This window comes from Mus caroli, unplaced genomic scaffold, assembly GCF_978045245.1.
Source record: "Mus caroli unplaced genomic scaffold, Mus_caroli_1 scaffold_4, whole genome shotgun sequence".
Classification (NCBI taxonomy): Eukaryota; Metazoa; Chordata; class Mammalia; order Rodentia; family Muridae; genus Mus; species Mus caroli.
The window spans coordinates 35,794,126-35,814,175 of record NW_028227259.1 but is presented as its reverse complement, the minus strand read 5'-3'; the positions used below and the strand labels follow the sequence as shown (position 1 = coordinate 35,814,175).

The 20,050-nt window shown below is 45.7% G+C and overlaps 1 protein-coding gene across 1 annotated transcript in view; it reads right to left on the bottom strand.

Annotated features, from left to right (window-relative positions):
* Maea (macrophage erythroblast attacher, E3 ubiquitin ligase) overlaps positions 1-16,969 on the bottom strand; it is a 39,476-nt gene extending 22,507 nt beyond the window's left edge. The window contains exon 1 of the mRNA XM_021163057.3: positions 16,864-16,969. Coding sequence (XP_021018716.1) covers positions 16,864-16,932 — 69 coding nt within the window. The 5' untranslated portion in view covers positions 16,933-16,969. The remainder of the gene's footprint in view (positions 1-16,863) is intronic.
* Positions 16,970-20,050: the final 3,081 nt, after the last annotated feature.

Sequence of the window (20,050 nt, the reverse complement as noted above, 5' to 3'; positions counted from 1 at the left end):
AAAGGCTTTTTTCCCAAGCCTGATCATCTGAGTTTGATACCTAGGACCCATATTACAGAAAGAGAACTGAATGCTGTTCTGATCTCCACTCATGCACGCCACACATAAGCCCACATTAATCCAGGCTAGGACCAGTGCTGCACAAGAATGCAGTGTCTGACAACCATGCATGAAGCCCTTTGCTCTATCCCCAGCAGCACACAGAACCAAGCATGGTGGCATATGCCCGAGTGCTTGTACTCAAGCAGGAGAATGGAATTTCAAGATCACTTGATAGTGGAACACATGTGATATGGCAGTAAACAGGGAAGTGATTTGGGCAGAAAGGTTTAAGGCGAGATGGGGAAGAGTAGGGGTGGGGGAGGGTTAACCAAAACTAAGGGTATATTAAAAAGTCATGTGAAAACCTATTTTGTAAGCTAATTAAACACTGAAATAAAAATTTAAAAAACACTTTGAATGTAGTCACTTTGCACTGGTGAATAATATTGCTCCCAAAGCCATAGGTTAGTAAATGAAAATTCCAGTGCCAGATGTGGGATCCCTCCCCAGTTGTCCCCAAAATAATACAGGCTCTACTGCCATTGCTCATGGTTTGTGAATCAGAATTGGATGGTTAAGACCCCAATGCTGAAAATACCGCACACTCTGGTGGCAGAAATAGAAAATCAAGATGGAACTGAGCTGGAAGCTTCCTTCTTGCTGGCTAGCTTTCATAGAGTGCTGGAAGGTGCTACATAGCCTGCTTGCTAGAGAGGAAAATTAGTCATTGGTAGACTTACTCAGCTGTGGAACCCATGTGCTACACTACCACCCTTCCAGGAAAGACCTGAGCACTGTTGCAATAGTGGTGTGGAATTCGCTGGGATAACTAACCATTTTCTGACTGGGTTTTGGACCCACAACACAGCAGGAACTGACAGTCGGTACTCTAAACCTGGTCAAAAGTTTATGGCTGGTTCCCTAGTGGGAAACTTACTATAGCTGCTTTGCTAAATGGCCATGCTGTCACACTGCCTTCTAACTATAACTATAGAACTATAACTATAGTTCTCAGTCCTGGTCAGAGAAGCTTCTCTTTGTAGCTAGCAAGAGTTAATGCAAAGACTCATTTAACTGACCAACGTGCTGAGAGTACATGACTGTTGTGTACTGGGCCCTAAATGGGACATCTGTGTGTCACCCCCTCCACAGCTCAAGGAACACTGAAGAGGGAGCAGACAGAATGTAAGAGTCACAGGATGGGGAAGAATGCTGTGGCTACCTGCACAAGATGGGGCCCATTAGTATCCCATCATGGATTGGGAAGAAGTTCATGAAGCCCTACACTCCACAAGGAGCTGCTGGCAATTAGAGGTTGCTGCAGGAGTGGGTATCTCTTTCTTCAGTGGTATACTGCCTATGCTCCAGTAGATAATTCCCTCCCATGCTCGTGCAAGCAACTCTAAATTAAACTTACTAGTTCACAAAAATATAAAACAAAGTAAGTAGGGGGACTTGTTGAAAGAAGATAGATTTGATAGGATAAGAGGGGATAAGAGGGTAGTAGGTGAAAATGAACAAATATATTTATATTCAAAAGGAGGGCTGGAGATGGCTCAACAGTTACAAGCACTTACTGCACCAATGTGTGGTAGCTCACAACTGTCTGTATCCAGTTGTAGAGGATCCCCTACTCTCTTCTAGACTCCACAGACATGGAGCACAGATGTGTGGTATACACTTACTTCCAGGGCAGCTAAGGCCACACAAAGAAACCCTGTGTCAAAAAAATCCTAAACAAACAAATGGCAAATGGAACAAGGGGTTAAAATAAAACTCGAAAGAAGTATGTTTAAAGTAAAAATGCAAAACGTAAAAACCTCATCATCCTTGGACATAAACTATACTTCAGGATCAGCCTGAGCTGCAGAAGACTCTCAGAAATACAAACCCTAAGAACCCTAACTTTATCACTGGGGCTCTGTCCCAAATCCAATCAGCTCTCAAAGCCATAGCTCAAGACCTGGGCCTTTATTTAGCATGTATAATCTCAAGATGGAGACAGACACTCTCTCCAAAACCAGTCTTCTCATGTTCACAGCTCCCCATAGAGCAGTCTTCCACCCAGGCTTGTGCTCAGGGGTTGAGAATCCAGACTCAAGGTCAGAGCTATTGCTGATATTGTTCTAGCTTTCTACAAGTTTTTTAATTTTAGATCTTTCATCTAGTTCTTTGACTTTTAGTTTTTGTGTATGATGTGATGTAGGGACCCAACTTTACTTTGTATGTGAAAACCCAGCTGTCTCAGCAAGGTGTTGAGTTCAAACTGTACAGTGTTGGGCTCAAACCTCAGCAATGCAAAATAAATAAATGCCTACCCTCAATCTGGGTAGATTTGTCTATTGTTTTGCAAATATCACCTGGTCACACCTCCATAAGAAGTTTTGAAACCCAAAACTCCAAGTTCTATAACCACTATTTATGAAGTTATCTTGGCTGGTTTGGGTTCCTGACTCATACTGTGGATTTACAAGCAGCTTGCCAATTTCTAGGGGGGAAAAGCCAGCTGAGCTTTTGATGCAGCTCACACTAACCCTGTGCATCAGTTCAGGAAGTAATGCTAACCTAACAATACTGTCTTATTCCTACATGCTGTATTATTTTTGTGCTACAGTAAATCAAAAATTGTTTTAGGCTGATCACTTCTAGGGTACAGAAATACAGCTTATTTTTATACACTGCTTCTGTACTCTGCAACACCGATGAACTATTATTAAGTCTAACTGTGTGATAACGTGCATTAGGCACCCATGATCATGTCATCTTCCTTCTTTCTTTCTGCTCTGGCAGTGTTGGCCTCCTTGTCTGTCTGCACTGGCTACAACCTACAGACCAAGGGTAGAATGTAAGTGGGTAAGGAGTAGTGTCTGTGCTGTTGCTGACCTCAGGGGCACTTTCAACTCTGACCGTTAGGTAGTATGTTGAACTCACTTTGTAGACGAGGCTAGCCTCGACCTCAGAAATCTGCCTGCCTCTGCCTCCCCAGTGCTGGGATTAAAGGCGTGCGCCACCACCACCCGGCTAGGTAGTATGTTAATGCCCCTAGCCCCTTCCCCACTGCCATGGCCAAAAAAAGGTGCTTTAGCTTGTCATTGTGTTTCTAGCTATTTCCACCAGTATAGGAAGGAAAGGGGTTGTTTCTGTTTTGTTTTTTGATGACATGAGGCATTTACTGTTCACAATTAAGTTAATTTACTGTTAACACAATTAGTATGTTAACATGCTGGTTTTTTAGAAGCCCTTTATAAGGCTGAGGAAGTTGGTGTTTTTAGCTTTAATAGGTGTTACTTTGTCAAGTGCTTTTTCTGCATTTCTTTAGTTGGTCACGCGGTCTCTGTCCTTTATTCCAATAATATGTACATTATACTGATTTCCACAAGTTAAACTAACTTTGCATTTCTGGGGTAATATTCATTTGGTATTTTGAGGAGTGTCAGCCCAGACTAACTATAGACTTCCTGATCTGATTTTCTTACTTCTACTTTCCAAGTGCTTGGGATACCAGCCTAGCTTAGATGCGGAAACTGCCAGGGCTTTAGCTTGTACTTATTCATAAAGAACACTGTTCTATAGTTTCCATGTGTTACTGTCTGACTTTGCTAGGAATAATACTAGGCTCACAAAAATGAAGTTTAAAAAATGCCCTTTCTTCCTTATTTCTTAGAAAAGTTTGTGTAGAGTTGATGTATTCCCTTTTAAAATGTCTAATAGAATTCACCAATAAAGCTATCCAGTACTGGGCTTTTCCAGGCAACTGGGAAGTTTTAAACAACTGCCTTTGCATATTGCAGGGTCATTAGTTATTGCTTTTTAACGAATAAAAATGCACTTTCTATAGTTCAACTCAATACGTTTTTCCTTTGATAACACATTGTTTGTACCCCCATCAGCTCTGTACAGAAACAAAGGTCCTACTTTTTCTTATACATTTGAATCAATTCTTAGTTTATGTCTGGAGGATTGTTTAGAAGACTATATTTGAGTTTCAATTTAGTCTTATTTTATCTGCTTGTGCCAATATTTAAAATTTTATACTTAGTACACATACTTGATATCTCTCAATGTGTCTGGGTGTAGCAGGAGTCAGTGACAATATTTTTCTTTTTTCTTTTTTTTTTAAATATTTACTTATTCTAAGCATTTGGGAGGTAGAGGCAGAAGGATCTGAGATGGAAGCCAGCCTGGTCTACATAGCAAGTTCTAGGACAGCCAGGGCTACAGAGAAATACTGTCTAAAAAACAAACAAACAAACAAACAAACAAACAAAAAAACCCAAAACCAACCAAACAACAATCAAAGATTTATGTACAGTAGTGGTTTGCCTACACCATGGGCATTGCCCACTGATGGCTGTGAGCCACCATGTGGGTGCTGGAGGCTGAACTCAGGTGTTCTGTCAGAATAGCTGTTCTTAACCTGGGCCATCACTCCAGCCCCCATATGATAACTCGGTATTTAAAGTCAGGCTCTCTCTAGTTAGCTGTTGTTGGAGTTACCAAACATCCTTGTTTCCACCATGGAAGCCCAGTCATGCACACATGACTTGCTGAGGCTGGAGAGAAGCAGCTGCATTCCCACCTGCCAAGCAGCACTCTGTTGTCTACTTCAGGGCCTCCTTTCCTCAAGCTGTCTCCCATACCTGCTTTGAGCTTTCTGACATCATTTGCTGAATACTCCCCTTCCCCACTGCCATGGCCAAAAGAAGGTGCTTTAGCTTGTCATTGTGTTTCTAGCCATTTCCACCAGTATAGGAAGGAAGGGGTTGTTTTTGTTTTGTTTGTTGATGACATGAGGCATTTATTGCTCACAATTAAGAAACCTCAAAGGTACTGGAGTGATAACTCAAAGGTTAAAAGCACTTAACTCTTCTTCCAGAGGACCTGAGTTCAGTTCCTATCCCTCATTTGGTGGCTCACAGCCATCTCTAACGTCAACTCCAGGAGTCCCAGGCCCTTTTCTTTTTTTTTTTTTTTTTTTTTTTTTTTTTTTTGGTTTTTCGAGACAGGGTTTCTCTGTGTAGCCCTGGCTGTCCTGGAACTCACTTTGTAGACCAGGCTGGCCTCGAACTCGGAAATCCGCCTGCCTCTGCCTCCCGAGTGCTGGGATTAAAGGCGTGCGCCACCACGCCCGGCCCCAGGCCCTTTTCTGACCTCCATAGGAATATACATGTATGCAGGCAAACACTCATTCACATAATAGCAATAAACCTTAAAAAAAAAAGCCTCAGCGTAAGCATCCCAAGCATTTGCTAAGAAGCCAACCATATCATCTGTGCCCTAGAGAGCATGCAAATAGCATCTCTAGCAAATCACAGAAGTTCTGTGCTACCCAAAGCTGTTACTCCAAGTATGGCCACACCATGAAGACAGACAGCAACAGCCTAAACCCCTACTTCAAGTGGACTTCTTTAAAAAACAACTACATGTTTCTAGTCTAATTCTAAGAAGCCATAATACAATGTGGCTGACAAAGATCAAAATGGAAAGAGCGCCTGCCACATCATCGCTCCTTTTTCCTAGGCCCACCTTCATATCCATTTTTTTGTTTTGTTTTGTTTGTTTTTTTCCAGACAGGGTTTCTTTGTATAGCCCTGGCTGTCCTGGAACTCACTTTGTAGACCAGGCTGGCCTCGAACTCAGAAATCCACCTGCCTCTGCCCCCCCCCCCAAGTGCTGGGATTAAAGGCGTGCCTTACCATGTCCATTTATAACCCACTGGTCACATGCAGACCTGTTTTATGCCAGCAGTCCATTTGAGGAAAACCCAAACAGAGTAACACACAGGCAGCGCACAATGCAGCATAGCATGCTCTGCTAAAGCTGGCATGGCATGACACCAAAAGGCACTACAGCCAGTCTCATGTGGTCAGAAGTCTTCATCCTTGACACAATTCAATGAACCAACCTACAGCAAGCCTTAACGCACCAGTGACACCTCACACTAGTGAGGGAGGCTTACTCTCAGTCTGTAGGTAACACAGAGCCCACCAGCAGTCCCAAGTAACCTGGGCTCTTGGGGTCAGTAGCGTTCTGCTCTTCTTGGTGTTTCCCTTGTTCTAAGTAAAAAGCACTGTCCAATGCACAACATGCACCGGGCATCATTACTAACTCCGCACAGAAGCAAGACACTCAATGTTAACGCCTGTCTTCCACCAGCTGTGTTCTTTCTCAAACTCCTTCAGTATCACCACTGTCAGCCCAAGGTTCACCCTGGCCACTTCTTCCAATTGGCATGCTGTCGTGAATAGACATCTCCTCAGGATATGATACAACTGGCCACTGATAGTACAGAGGGCAGTGGCTGGGCTCAGTGCCTACTGCATGGCCAGCTGACCACTAAACTTTATTTTACAAGTTTTGTGTTGTTGTTGTTTTATATGTATATGGGTGTTCTGCCTGCCAGTATGTGTGCTTGCCCTTGGAGGTCACAAGAGGGCATCAGACTGCCTAGAACGGGAGGTACAGCTGGTTTTTAGCTGCCATATGGGTACCGAGAATTGAATCCAGTCCTCTAAAAACCAAGTGCTCCTGTTAAACCCTCTCTCCAGCTCCCCACTAAACTTTCCTAACAGTTGTTCCTAACTTCTACTTCATACTTTTTTGTTTGTTTTGTTTTTCCAGCAACTTTACTGAGGCATTATTCATACTTCAAAGTTCACTCATCTAGCGACTATGATTCTTTAACTTTTCTTGTTTACAGAGAACTGCATTTATTATTACAATCTCTTTTTAAAACATGCTTTTAATCTCACGAATAGATTGCTATAATTCTATTTCTTCTAGTCTGGGCAAACATTAATGTACTTTCTGCCTTTTTAACCTCTGGTTGTTTTCTCATTTGCAACCAAGGTCTGCAAAGCCTGACATCCTAGCAAGACTTTGAGAATCATGCCATCGTAGGCCCTGGCCCTGGAAATGAGACTTGGTCCCAAGTCATAGCACACTGGCCAGAACCTGCCACAGGGTCCTGCTCAGCTAGGATGAGTCAAAGAACTCTATCTTCTATCTGGACTGGGGATATTAAGAAGCACTGGAGTGTTTGGAGTTCTGACTTCCCATATGAAAAGCAGGAACACAGCACAGCATCTACTGCAGGTCCTTCACAGCTGCCTACCTCACTAGCTTTGTCTGCTCTTCTCCAGACGCTTTTTGTTCCACTCATATTGAGCGTACTTAGAGTATATACTCATCCTTCAGCATATGACCCCTACCTACTCTGTCTGGACTACGCTTTAAAGATTATTCTTATAGAACTTTTTACATGCATACATGAAATATGATATTCACCCTAATACACTCATCCCAATTTCATTATTTTTTCTTCTTCCTTCATCCCTCATAACCTAGTAAATCCAGTTATGTGCATGGGTATGGGGCCATCCAAAGGAGAGTGGGGAACCTATTAATGGCCACACCTACAAAGAAGAATTCTTCTACTTCCCCAGGAGCTACTGACGACCTCAAGAGTTCCTTTCCTATCCATGCAGGAAGTTTGAGTCTCTGATCTTCTGCAGGTCCTATGCAGGTAATCAATTATACTGGTGTGTGCTGATGAGTGCCTCTTGATGTCCTCTGAGCCTTATGCCACTGCACCGGTAGAATGGCCAGAGTAATACTTAGAATTGCCTTTACCCTTCAGCAGAGTTTCCATGAGCAACACAGTGCAGTGGATGAAGTACTGGTTGTAGGAGAAGGCAGAAAGAAGCACAATTGCCATTTCAGTAGGTGACATGAATGAGAAACCAGGAGACAGGACAGAGGGCTGAGAAGAGAGGCTGCTGTGGTAGTAGAGGAAAGGCATCATGAAGAGCTGGGCTGACTCCTCTTCAAACTCTTGACCTTTACTTAAGGAACCACCCGGCAAACTATATGGCCTGTGAACTGTAAGCTATCTGCAAAAGGATATGATGGGCAGAGATAGAGCAAGCAACCCCCTGGGAGCCACATGCACTCTGCAGAGCTGGAGCCACATGCACTCTGCAGAGCTGGAGTCACATGCACTCTGCAGAGCTGAAGCCCCACCCATTCTCAGCAGCAGCACCTGAGTTAGGCAGGAGGCTCCCACTCAGGTGCTCATAAAATACATCCAAGAACAGGTGTAGGGTCAAAGCTTCCTCCAAATTTCTGTCCCCACTGGCTGTCCTTTACTGTAGGAGGAAAGTGGGAGATGGATTTGGGGAAGGCAATTAAGTTAAAGCCTAAACCAAGATAGCAGAACTCAGCACTCAGACATCCAAGGCAGTAAGATTGAAGAGCTCAGGGCCAGCCTGGGCCACACCTATAAAGAAGAATGATTCTACGTCCCCCAGCAGCAGCTATCAACTGCCAACAGTTCCTCAGTAAGGGGATGGGACCTCAAGAGTCCCTCCCTCATCCATACTGCAAAACCCTGTTTCAAAAGTAACCCCACAACAGATTTACAAGTTCCACTTTTGGGGCTGGAGAGATGGCTCAGCGGTTAAGAGAATGGCTGCTCTTCCAGGTCCCATCCCCAGCACCCTCACACAGACATACATGCAGACAAAACACCAATGCACATAAACATAAAATAAAAGATTTTTAAAAACCCACTTTAACCATTCTAAACTAAGCAACTTACAGAGTTTACGGTAATGCTTTTCAGGCTCCTGGAGCAGGGATCTAGGGCATATCAGCCAAGTGGATAGAGAATTCCTTATCACCAAGAACACAACTACCAGGGTCACGCTTGGGTGCTGTTCCAGTATTCTGCAGATAGTTCAATCATGAAGAATGAGAGTTGGCTGTGAGCCTGGGGAAGCCAAACAGGAATGTACCTCAAGACTACAGAGAAGTCACTAGCTTGAAAAGGTCAAGATGAACACCAGGATACCTGTTAGCAGGTTGCTGTGAATGGACATGTGGTCAAAGGGTCTGAGCAGCCCTATAAGGTTGCCCAGTGGCCCTAGCAACAGCATGACCATGGACAATGTGAGTAAGAACAGAAGTGAGGCTATTCTAAAGACAGTTCTCAGGGAGAGGGAGGGAAAGAGGAGAGAAAATGGGACACTTTGTTCACTGGATAACTAGAAGGCAGCTATTATTTGCGAATCTTTTAATTGCGAGGGATGAAGATGAGCAGGGGTAGAGAACAGATGACTTATTTCAAAGTCACTGGAACAAGGCAATGAGTATAGGCAAACAGGTCGCAAATGAAAAGCAAGCCATGAACACAGCCCATCGGGTATGGTACAAGCCGAGGAACTTAAGGCGAATGAAAAGAGCAATACATGAAACAGCTCTTTGATGCAAGGGACCCTCTGAGTGAGCCCCCAGGGCCCCCAGAAGTGAGCAACTACTGGGCTAATGCAGAGTTCACACAGATGGCTAACTCTAGACTGGAATTTATCAGTAAGAATGCCAGACCTGTATGGACAGGAGGTTGATGTTGCAATCAGGCACAAGTAGGTTAGAAGACTAATTTAAAGGAAACAAAGAAGGGATGTGCCTGCCTAGAAAAGCATGCTGGAATTCAAGAAGTGAACAAAAGTGACACTAAGTTTTAAGGAATTTTCCAACCAGACAGTGGAGAATTTCATTTGGCCAATGGCTGTTTATCATGACTCTGTGCCAGGTACTTGGATGTGCAGGGATACAGCAGTGACCAACACATATTCTAAAGGAGATGTCTAATAGAAAGAGAAGGAGAAAAAAGGCCACAAGTGTAGGTAATTCTGTTGAATTGTTAATACTAAAAAGAAACCAAAACAGGGAAGGGGTGGGAGGCTAGAGAGATGGTTCAAGGGTTAAGAGCACTTGGTGCCCCAGAGGACCTGAGGTTTGGTTCCCAGCACCCACTCCAGGCGGCTCAAAGTGCAACTCTAGCTCCAGAGGTGACACCTCTGGCCTTCCCAAATAGCCTGCACTCAAAAGCACATACCCACACACTTAACTAAAAATAAACCTTTAAAAATTAATAAATAGGGTTGGCGAGATGGCTCAGTGGGTAAGAGCACTAACTGCTCTTCTGAAGGTCCTGAGTTCAAATCCCAGCAACCACATGGTGGCTCACAACCATCCATAATGAGATCTGGTGCCCTCTTCTGGTATGTCTGAAGACAGCAACAGTGTACTTATTTATAATAATAAATAAACTTAAATAAATTATAAATAGGGAGGATGCAGAGGTGTATGCCCTTTATCCCAGCACTCAGGAGGCAGAGGTAAATAGATCTCTGAGTTTGAGGCCAGCTTGGTCTACATGGTGACTTCCAGGACAGCCAGAGATATATATAGAGAGTTATCTCAAAACAAACAAATGGGAATTTAAAAACAAAAACAGGCTAAGAAATGACCACAAATCTCTCTTTTATTTAGGCAACAGTAAGCTACAAATGGGCTATGTAAGTCTAGATAGATGTGGCCAGTCTATGTTTATAAATGTTCCACAGGGATTCTGGAAAGATGCCCCACAGGAAACTGGTCCACGTGGCATAGCAGTGTTCTCAACCTTCCCAGCTAGACATGAAGCCTGTCTCCCAGCAGCTACTATTAACTAAGGATTTTAAAGAGAACAGGAGACTTGGAGGTGTGACTCCATGTGTGTTGAAAGGGTAGAGTGACAACCTAGGAGTTGTAGCCCGCCATGGAACAAGTCAAGAAGACACTGTCTTCAACTAGGATGGTAAGCAGTAGGTCTGAGGCTTCAAGGCCAGTATCTATTGCTCATTTTGCAAGTGGCACTCCTGACCTACCTCCCAGATAACCAAAGAAACATACACTGCAGTAGCCACTGCTTGAGAGCTGGAGAAGCCTAGCTGGAGGCAGAAGCCTGACATCAAGCACTAAGGCCACCTCACCTCTCAAGGTTAATTGGTGACACCAATGAGCAAGCAAAAATGATTCCTGATTGTGGAGAAACAGTAAAGGTACCAATAGACTACCCAGAAAAGGATGGAGAAAACCTGGAGAAAAGTGGGGCAGAGCAGTATGATAGAGAAAGGAGAAGATGGGGAGAGCAGCAACAGCTGTTGGCTACATACTCACAGACCACCCCAGTAAGGCGGGAGCTGGGCAAGTGCAACACAACAGAAAAGCAGGAACACAAGCGAATGCCCTAAAGTTAGGTTAAAGTGGGACATGTGGAACCCATAACTCATGATAGGCATTGACAGCTGAGCTGGTAAAGGTCGTAGAAGACAGATGAGTAGGAAAGAGTATCTAAAAGGACAGCAGGAAGAGGCTGGGCATGATGGTGCACACCTTAAACCTCACCACTTGGGAGTCAGAAGTGGATCTCTGAGTTCAAAGCCAGCCTGGTCTACATAGCAAGCTACAGGACAGCCAGGATTACAGAGACATTGCCTCCAAACAAACAAACAAACAGGATAGGAGGGAAGGTAGCCTGAGATGGAGGCAGGTACTGGGTAGCACCAGAAGTTCACAATCAGAAAAGTAAAACCAGGCCCAGTGTTTTCTCCATTCAGTCACATTCTGGCAGATACTTACTAGTTATTACAACAGTGAATACTTCTTTTCAAATTTTCAAAGGAATGGTTCCTATGTCTAAAGATTCTGTAGCAATACACAGCAGCACTGGCAGAGCCTGAACTCTGTGACACTGAGCCCCGTGAGACTAGTGGTAGTCAAGGGACTTCCACAGATGGACACACACTGGGTATAGATGCTGGTCAGTCTTCTTTCTTCTAGGCCTACAGCCTCACACACTGTCTAGGTCTTTCCCAGCCATTATCATCCTGCTGGCCTATGTGCCTTCTAAGGCAATGTCAGCTAAGACTACACAGTCCATGGCTTCAGAGCGCCAGCTACTATTTCCATGATCACTAGCTGACCATGTCAGTCAAAGGAACCCAGTCCCCTTCCACTACTCAACTTCACTTTGGCTTCAGTAGTATCTTTTTCAAAAGTTATTTTTTATGTCTGTACATGTGAGAGGACATGAGTGCCAGAGTATATGCAGACGTCATGTAAGTAGAGGTCACATTACAACTTTTAGGAATTGGGTTTCTTCTACCACAAGGCTTCCAGGGATCAAAATCAGGTCACAGGTTTGTCAGCAGGCGCCTTTACCTGCTGAGCCATATCGCCCATCCTGGCTACCTTTAACAGATCTATATATACTAAACACTCCCTTGTTAAACGCTTCCCTCAGGCAGGGTATGAATTCCGAGAGGACACGCACAAGTACCTTTCATAACACCTGAGGGCCCTCGAAAGGCCTGATAGGAAATTCATCAACAACTACTATCACAGCAAAGGCCAAGGGCTTGTCCTGGATATGGCCTGCTCAAGTCCCTTGCCACTCTGTGCCTCAACTTAGCAGTGCCTCTGACATGGTTCACCCACGACACAGAACTAGGTATTACAAAGCACTTTGTTTTCCTAACTCAAAATCTGTTTAAGGCTGGGCAGTGGTGGCGCACGCCCTTGATCCCAGCATTTGGGAGGCTGAGGCAGGCGGATTTCTGAGTTTGAGGCCAGCCTAGTCTACAGAGTGAGTTCCAGGACAGCCAGGGCTACACAGAGAAACCCTGTCTCAAAAAACCAACCAAACAAACAAACAAACAAAAAAAACCCACAAAATCTGTTTAAGACAATAACATGTAAAAAACAAACCCAGCAGGTATTCAAGTCTGCACTTTCTAACCTCAGTAGACATCCGCCTTTCAGAAGGACAGAGGTATGCCAAATGGACACACAATCACTCAAATGTCCAACAAATCAAAAGCAAGGTGATTGAGGGGGTAGGACACATGCATCAGGGCACAGGTCCTTAAGAACAAAAGGAACTCAGACTGGCCCACTGACAAATGGCAGGATCTAAAAGGAAGAGAAAGGAGGCTGCTTCAGAGTAGAACACACTGAGTGTTGAAAGGTGGCAGGGTTTGGTAAATGAATAAAATTACAGTTTTCTAAGTACTTAAGGGCAAAGAGTGGACCAAACATCCTTAGTATCAAACAGCCTGAACACTGAGAACAGCTGGCTCAAATTTGCATATCAAAAGGTCTGGCCTACTCTAGGATTCCACTATGGCCACCACCTAGCAGTAAGTGCATGTCCCAAGCCAAACTTTTATGGCTATAAACATTTCTCATACTTGATGATCCTCCCAACGCAGCCAAGATCAGGTTTGCAAAACTGCTCTAGAAGTTTAATCCAGGGTATGCACTAGGCACTCACACTCACATTCTCTGTGATAATTCAGGCTGTGAATTTCCAAAGCAGTATTTGGTCTGTTATCAGGAAGGCAGGAAAGGCAAGGAAGTATTTCTGTAAGAACAAACTTCAAGGACACGAAAGATTATGCTTGAGAATACTGTACCCAGGTTTCTGTAAAGCAGCAGCAACAGCAGCTGTGTGTGTGTGTGTATACTTGTGTGGTGTGTGTGTGTGTGTGTGTGTGTGTGTGTGTGTGTGTGTGTGTGTATACTTGAGTGTCCTTGTGTATAAGAGAACCCTGGAAGCTGGGAACCTGACTGGGCTCCAAAGAGGATCAAGGTACACCACCAGGGTGAGATTCAGAAAGAAGCTGGGGTCCAGGGCTGGCTACCCCAATATCTTCAGGTCCTGACACTGGACAGCTGCCACCTGATTAGGTGGCAAGTAGAGAAGGTGACACAAAACTATGCTACAGCTATCTGAAGGGGGGTTTAAAAAAAAAAATAGTAGAAATATTAATGGAATGATCTCTTCAGTAGACTAAAGAAGAAAAATCTCCCTTTATAACAACAACAACAAAAAGCTTAAAAAAATAATTCAAACAGGGGATCTAAGTTTATGATTCTGGGCCATGAATCCTAGTCTCCCCTTGCTTCAAAGACCTGTCACTTTCAATCTGGCACCAGTCAGACTTCAACAGGAAAAAAAGCTACAGTCAGAATACAAGAGGATGTCTCATGAACCACATTCCCAGAGCTCTGAAAAACACAGAAACAAGTTCCCTAAAGCAACATTCAGTCCAGAGGTCCTCATACTGGTGACTTTGTATCCAAGGCAACCTGGCAATGTCTGGAGGTATTCTGGGGATACTCCTACACCTGGTAGGTAGAGGCTAGGGATACCACTGGGATAATGAAGCTGAAAGGTTCCAAGGCTTATAAAGAAGCCTGTGCCAGGCCACCACTATGGAGGAAACACAGGAACAGAAAAGAGCCATGCCCAGGGTCAGGGGATGCCGCCATAGCCCCTCACAGGAAAAGGAGATGGCTGCTAGGTGCCTGAGACTGCAATACAGACATCTAGGTCCACTGCTTAAGCCACCTGCCAGATCCCAAGCCTACACATCTGAAGAGGTCTTGCTCTGCAGGTGAACAATCTGTCAATAAACATATATAAATTATGAAATGTTCAAAGAATAAATCTTAAAAAATGTGTCCAGTATACTGCAGCCCCAACTGCTTTTGGGGAGCCCTCCAGCCACCAGTCTTCACTTCCGGGAGGGATCCCAACTCACATGCCATACGTGCATCTGGACCTTCCTAAGGACCGACCACAAACACCTCCCTCCTGGTATTCTGATTGATTCTGTCATCAAACACTTCTGAATCAAAGTATAAAGTACCCATCATCAATTACTGTTGAGAAAGAACAGGAAGTGCAGCTAGGCATGCATCTCAGTTGGCAGAATGTTTGCTCATCATGCAGAATGTCCTGGATTTGATATCTCTCACTGCACTGCCTGGAATCCCAGCATTCAGGAGACAGTGAGAAGGATCAGAAACTCAAGGTCATCCTTAGCTATCCAGTGAGTTACAGGCCAGCCAAGGCTACAACAGACCTGTCTCAAAAAAACAAGTCAAAACCAGCCAAACAACAACAATGTAAAGGAAAAACATTAACAAAGCAAAGATACACTGTCAACAAAGCAGAGAAGTTATAAGGCAAGGGTCTGCAGGACCTGGAGGGAGTAGCATTTCTACTCACAAAAACTTTTCTTATTATCATTCTTCAAAGAGAAAAAAAGAAAAAAAAAAGGTGTGATTCTGTTTACATGACACCACCACCTCTCTGTACCTGCACAGGGATCCACAGAATCGTTTTCGTCAGAGCTGTGCAATAGCTTTGGAATGCAGAGTGCATTTCTGGTCACCAGAGGACGGACTGGAGGAACCCTGACCATCCATTTCACTGCCTAATGCATTCAGTAAGCCAGAGAGGGAGAGAGCTCTGAAACCTTTCCTGTCTGTGGGTCCCAGATTCACAAGCCAGAACAAATAACCACGTTCTCCCAAAGCAACCTCATTGCAACAGGCCTGGAAGCCCTGGCTAGGCCCAAGTCAGTGGTTACAGGTCTAGTGATAGAAGGCCCCAAGTATGACCATGATAAGCTTCAGGGTTTCCATCTGTCAATCAACAGAAATCCAAGAGTGCCAGGAAACTACAGGATTGGTAAGAGTCGCCTGTAATCCCAGCACTCGGGAGGAAGTAGAAAGAGAATTGAGAATTCATGGCCTACAGAAGCCTGTCTCAAAAAAGAAAAAAGAAAAAAGAAAAGAAGGCCTGAGGGTGTAGCTCAGTAGCAGAGCATTGGCCTAGCACGTACAAGACCGAGGTCTGTCACAAGTACCTCCTACTCCATCCCCCAAACCATACATTTTGAACATCTGACAAAAAAGACTGGTGGTGTTTGCTCCCTTCCTTAGTAAAATAAAGCACAGGATACAAAACATTGATCAAAGATGGCTGCTCACCAACTATAGAAGAAGGCCAGCTGGGCCTTGCTTCTGCCCTCCTGTGAAGACAAACTACTCCAGAGCAGTCAGATGTCACAGGGACAATGACAAGAGATGCCTTCCAGGGAATGCCAAGACTTCCATGTGCAATATAAGCTCACTCACTTCACCCTCGGGGAGGAAAACAAGTGCTCCCTAGGGCTTACATCTGACAAGGGAACACCAGCAGAAGTCAGGTGCCTCCCATACACAATCTGGGTCTCCCTGAGCACAGAAAAAGCGGTCTCGCCTAGAACCTGTTGTCTTCAACCTTAGCTAAACGACCCACCCACCACCAAGCGACCACTGAGTCACCACAGAAATGGATGAGGTGCCAAGCACTCCAGAAGAAAAGCTGCCCAGACCTCAGCCAAGGAATGTAGAACACGAAGGCTCTGCCGGCCTTCCTTGGAACCAAAGAATTTTTTTCTTCCTCTTAAGGCTTTTCTTCCCAGGTACTTCACCGCAGTCCATCCGGTACCATCAAACCCTCTAGCAACTGAAGCCTCCCAGTCTTCCGGCGGGGATGAACGTTTGTCCTAAAGGAAGGCTCTGGCGCAGCGACCACCCAAGGTCACGCCCCGGAAACCAAGGGCAGGAGCTGCGCTGGAGTTCGGGGGACGCCCAGCGAGGCGGGGTGCCACCGGGTCGCCAGTGCTCCCCACTGGCCCCCTAATTAGCACCAGAGGCATGCCCGCCACGCCCCAGGCCGAGCTTCCGGAAGGACGCCCGGGGGCCGCCGCGACCCACCTCCGCGTCCAGGGCCCCTGGTTCTTTAGTGCCCGCCGCCCGGGCCGTGGCCTCGCTGCCCGCACTCGCACGGCCCGCAGCCTCTCGGCTTTGAAGGCTGGGTGGGAGGCAGGGCTCAGGCCCCGCCGCCAGGGCCTCGGAAGCCCTCTGACTCTGTCGCCCCTCACCACCTAGGTCACAGTACACCGAGAGGTCCCCCTTGGCCCCATCGGGAGGCCCCGGCCCGTGCCCATCGCGCTGGAGAGCCGCAGCCCCACCGCCCCCGACCCCGCCCCCGGCCGTGCAGTCCCTTCAGAAGCGACTCCGGCAGCGACACAGCCCCTGCACCACCGCGACCCCTCCGAAGATGCGGTGGCGACCCTAACCGCGCCTAGAACGCACCTTGAGGGTCGGGTACTCCTGCACCTTCAGGGTCATGGACAGCTGGGCCGCCGACTCCTGCACCGCCATCTTGGGCCGGCCGAGCGGAGGAGGCGGGTACGGGGCACGCCGGATAGTGACGTGCTACGTACCGGAGCAGGCGGAGCGGCTATGAGTCTGCACCAATCATGTCACTGAGCCTCCCGAGCGGAAGAAGGCCAGAGCCAATCACCTTTCACGGACTCGACCAATCGCCGGCAGCTCTAGAGAGCGGCTTCCTCATTGAATTGTCCGCTGGCGTAGGCCGCAGATAAGGATTTAGTAGAGCGGGGATCCCGACGCCATGGACGTTCCGAGAGTTGGGGCTGAGACGACTCACGTTGTGGTCGCACCCCCTCCCCCCCACACACACACCTCCGAAGTCGCCTCCCGTAGTGGTCACAGGCCCTGCCTCAGCGCTCGGTGGCCGTTATCTCTGAGTGGTCACTTAGGGGTGCGGTTTTTGCCATCCGGGAACTACTTTCCTTCATCTCCATTTTCGCCGATTAACAGCTCTGGAGTCCAAGAGCGGGCTTCCCAATAAAAGATAAAGAATGTTTACAATAGAATAAGACGGGGAGGGGCCACCGAGCAGCTGGGCTTTCCTGCCAGAAATAACATAAGGAACACTTGGGAACTGCATTTGTGAAAAAGCGATGAATCCTTGATTTGGGGTCCAAAAGGCGTCTGAAGGTGTCCAGTCCCTGACCTAAACTTGTAGTCAAGTTGGATTCCTGGAACAATAATAAGATCAGTTAACATCTTTCTGATAAACTAAGCAACGTTGATCTTCCAGGGCTCCCAAGTGAAAGCAATTATCTGTGATGTAGGCTTCACCCTACAGCAAAAAACCACCTGAAAAAACAGAATTGAAGTGACTATCAACCAGATCACACCTTGACTGAGATTGCTTAGTTATCATACCTCTTACCTACATTCTAATTCTTCTATTTTGAACTCAAGTTGGCCGTTTGTTGGTAGTCAGACAATAAACTTGGGGGTCACTGAAACCCTTTATCTGAACTGAATGGCTTTTTTTTCCTCTGTGAATTGAGCCTACCTCACGTTTGCATGATTTCTGCAGAAGCCAGAAGAGAGCGTTAGATCCCCAGGAACTAGAGTTACAGATTGTTGTGAGAGAAGCACATGGGTGCTGGGTTTTCTACAAGACCAGCATTGTGCTCTTAACCCATGAGCCATCTCTCCAGCCCCCCTCACCTGCTTTTAAAATTAAAAATGGAATTACATTTCATTCCTTAGGAAACGACTTCTAGATTAAGTTGTCTTTTGTATTTTACAGAACTGGATCTTTGTTTTGTTTTTCTATCTTGGAACTCTATGTAGACCAGGCTAGCCTCGAACTCAACAGCGATTCTCCTGTTTCACAGATCTTCTGTGCCCCTTCTCAGATGGTACCATCTCCCATGCAGGTTCCATGCCTCCCTCCCCCTAGTTAGTCTTTAGTCTTATAGAATTAGATGAAGAAATCAGTGACTGTGAGTCCTCCAGTCCACATTTGCACAGTGGTATTACATATCCCCCTCTGTAGCTATTCTGTCTGACTCTTATGTCCAGGGCTGTAATATATGAAGTTGGCCCCCTTAGAGGCCAACTTTGTGGCTTCCTGGATTCAAAACTAACCCAAAGAGAGAAACATATTTCGTCTCTGATGCTGTCAGGATGGTATGTCTAGGGTTGTAGGAATGAATTCTTATTCTGTTGATTTAAAGAATAAAAAGACAGGAAAAACAAAGCCTTACCATTCAACCATGTTTTGTTGAAAGCAGAAGCACATACACAAAGGCATGACAAAACACAAAAAGATGATGGTCTCCTCAGTAGGGAGGGAACCAAAAGATGGCACCAGAGTCTGCTCAGATGGTAGGGAGATTTTATGTTTGGGCATGGGGTGAGTCCCCTCTCTCCTTTAGTTGGTTTGGGCTCTGGCAGGGAATTGTATGATCCATACATAGGGCAACTGATTGGTTCCCATCACAGGAGTCCTCCAGTGAGGGCACTGAAAGTCTCACTCAACAGTTCCCTCTGGAACAGTGGGAGTCAGGGAAAGCCCACCAAGTCTTTGTCTTGAAGAGAGAGAACCCAAGAAGTCAGCCATCTTAAATTGTAGCGTGAAACCATCTTAAGTAAAAAGCACACTGATCTAATTAGAGCCTCTTTCCCGTTTGTCTCCGGACTCCTAGTTGCTCATCTGCACACCAAGCAATCATGTTTAGAGTCATTGAACTTAATCGAGAATGTTCAGCAACAGTAAAGTAACAGTTTGTACACTGAAGCTGTAGACCTTACACAATCTGATTGGATCCTTCTCTCTAAAACAGTAGTAAATATCCAACATGCATGATATCTGCTAGGCAACTCCCCAAAGGGTTGCAACCCATGGGCTGAGAATCACTCTTTTAGAGTTTCTTGTATTTGGAGATAAAACCATTGGAACTATTTTTCTCTGGGTGACAAAATGTTTGAGGCGGGGGGGGGGGACTTTAAAAGGAAGGAGAGATTTAGTTTGGCCCATGGTTTGCAGAAGTTTTAATCTATGGCCATGGCCACCTGGCTCCTCTGCTCCTGGGCTTCAGTGTGGTGAGTCAGAACATCGTGGCAGGGAATACGTGGGGAAGTAAGGTGTCTCTCTGTGGCTGTGTAGAGGCTGAGAAACAAGAGCCCTCAATTGTAATGCATTCAAGAGACTGCAGAAAGATGAATAGGTTTTACTTTCTTGATTTTGCAGAAACAGTGGACATCAACTTAGAAAAAAGGATAAGATGGCTGGTGCTCTTGATTTTGCAGAAACAGTGGACATCAGCTTAGAAAAAAGAATAAGATGGCTGGTGCCCTAGTTTGACATGAGATAATGGTTTTGTTTTTTTAAGTCTCTGATCATGAAAACTTCCTGCCTCTTATTCCCATAGGCTAGTACACCAGAGAGTTATAATCTTTGCACTTGTCTACCATAGCACCCTCTCCAAATCTGTATCCTTCTGAGTCAGGGCACAAGGCCTTAGTTAATGAGTATACTGGAGCTTGGGATGATTGTGATCCTGGGATCTGTCACGTAGGAGACTGCCTGTGACTTTTCAACCCTAGGATGGACTGGGAGCAAGTAGAAAAGCAGGGCCAGCTGCAGCTGGGAAGGACCTAATGCCTGCAGCTT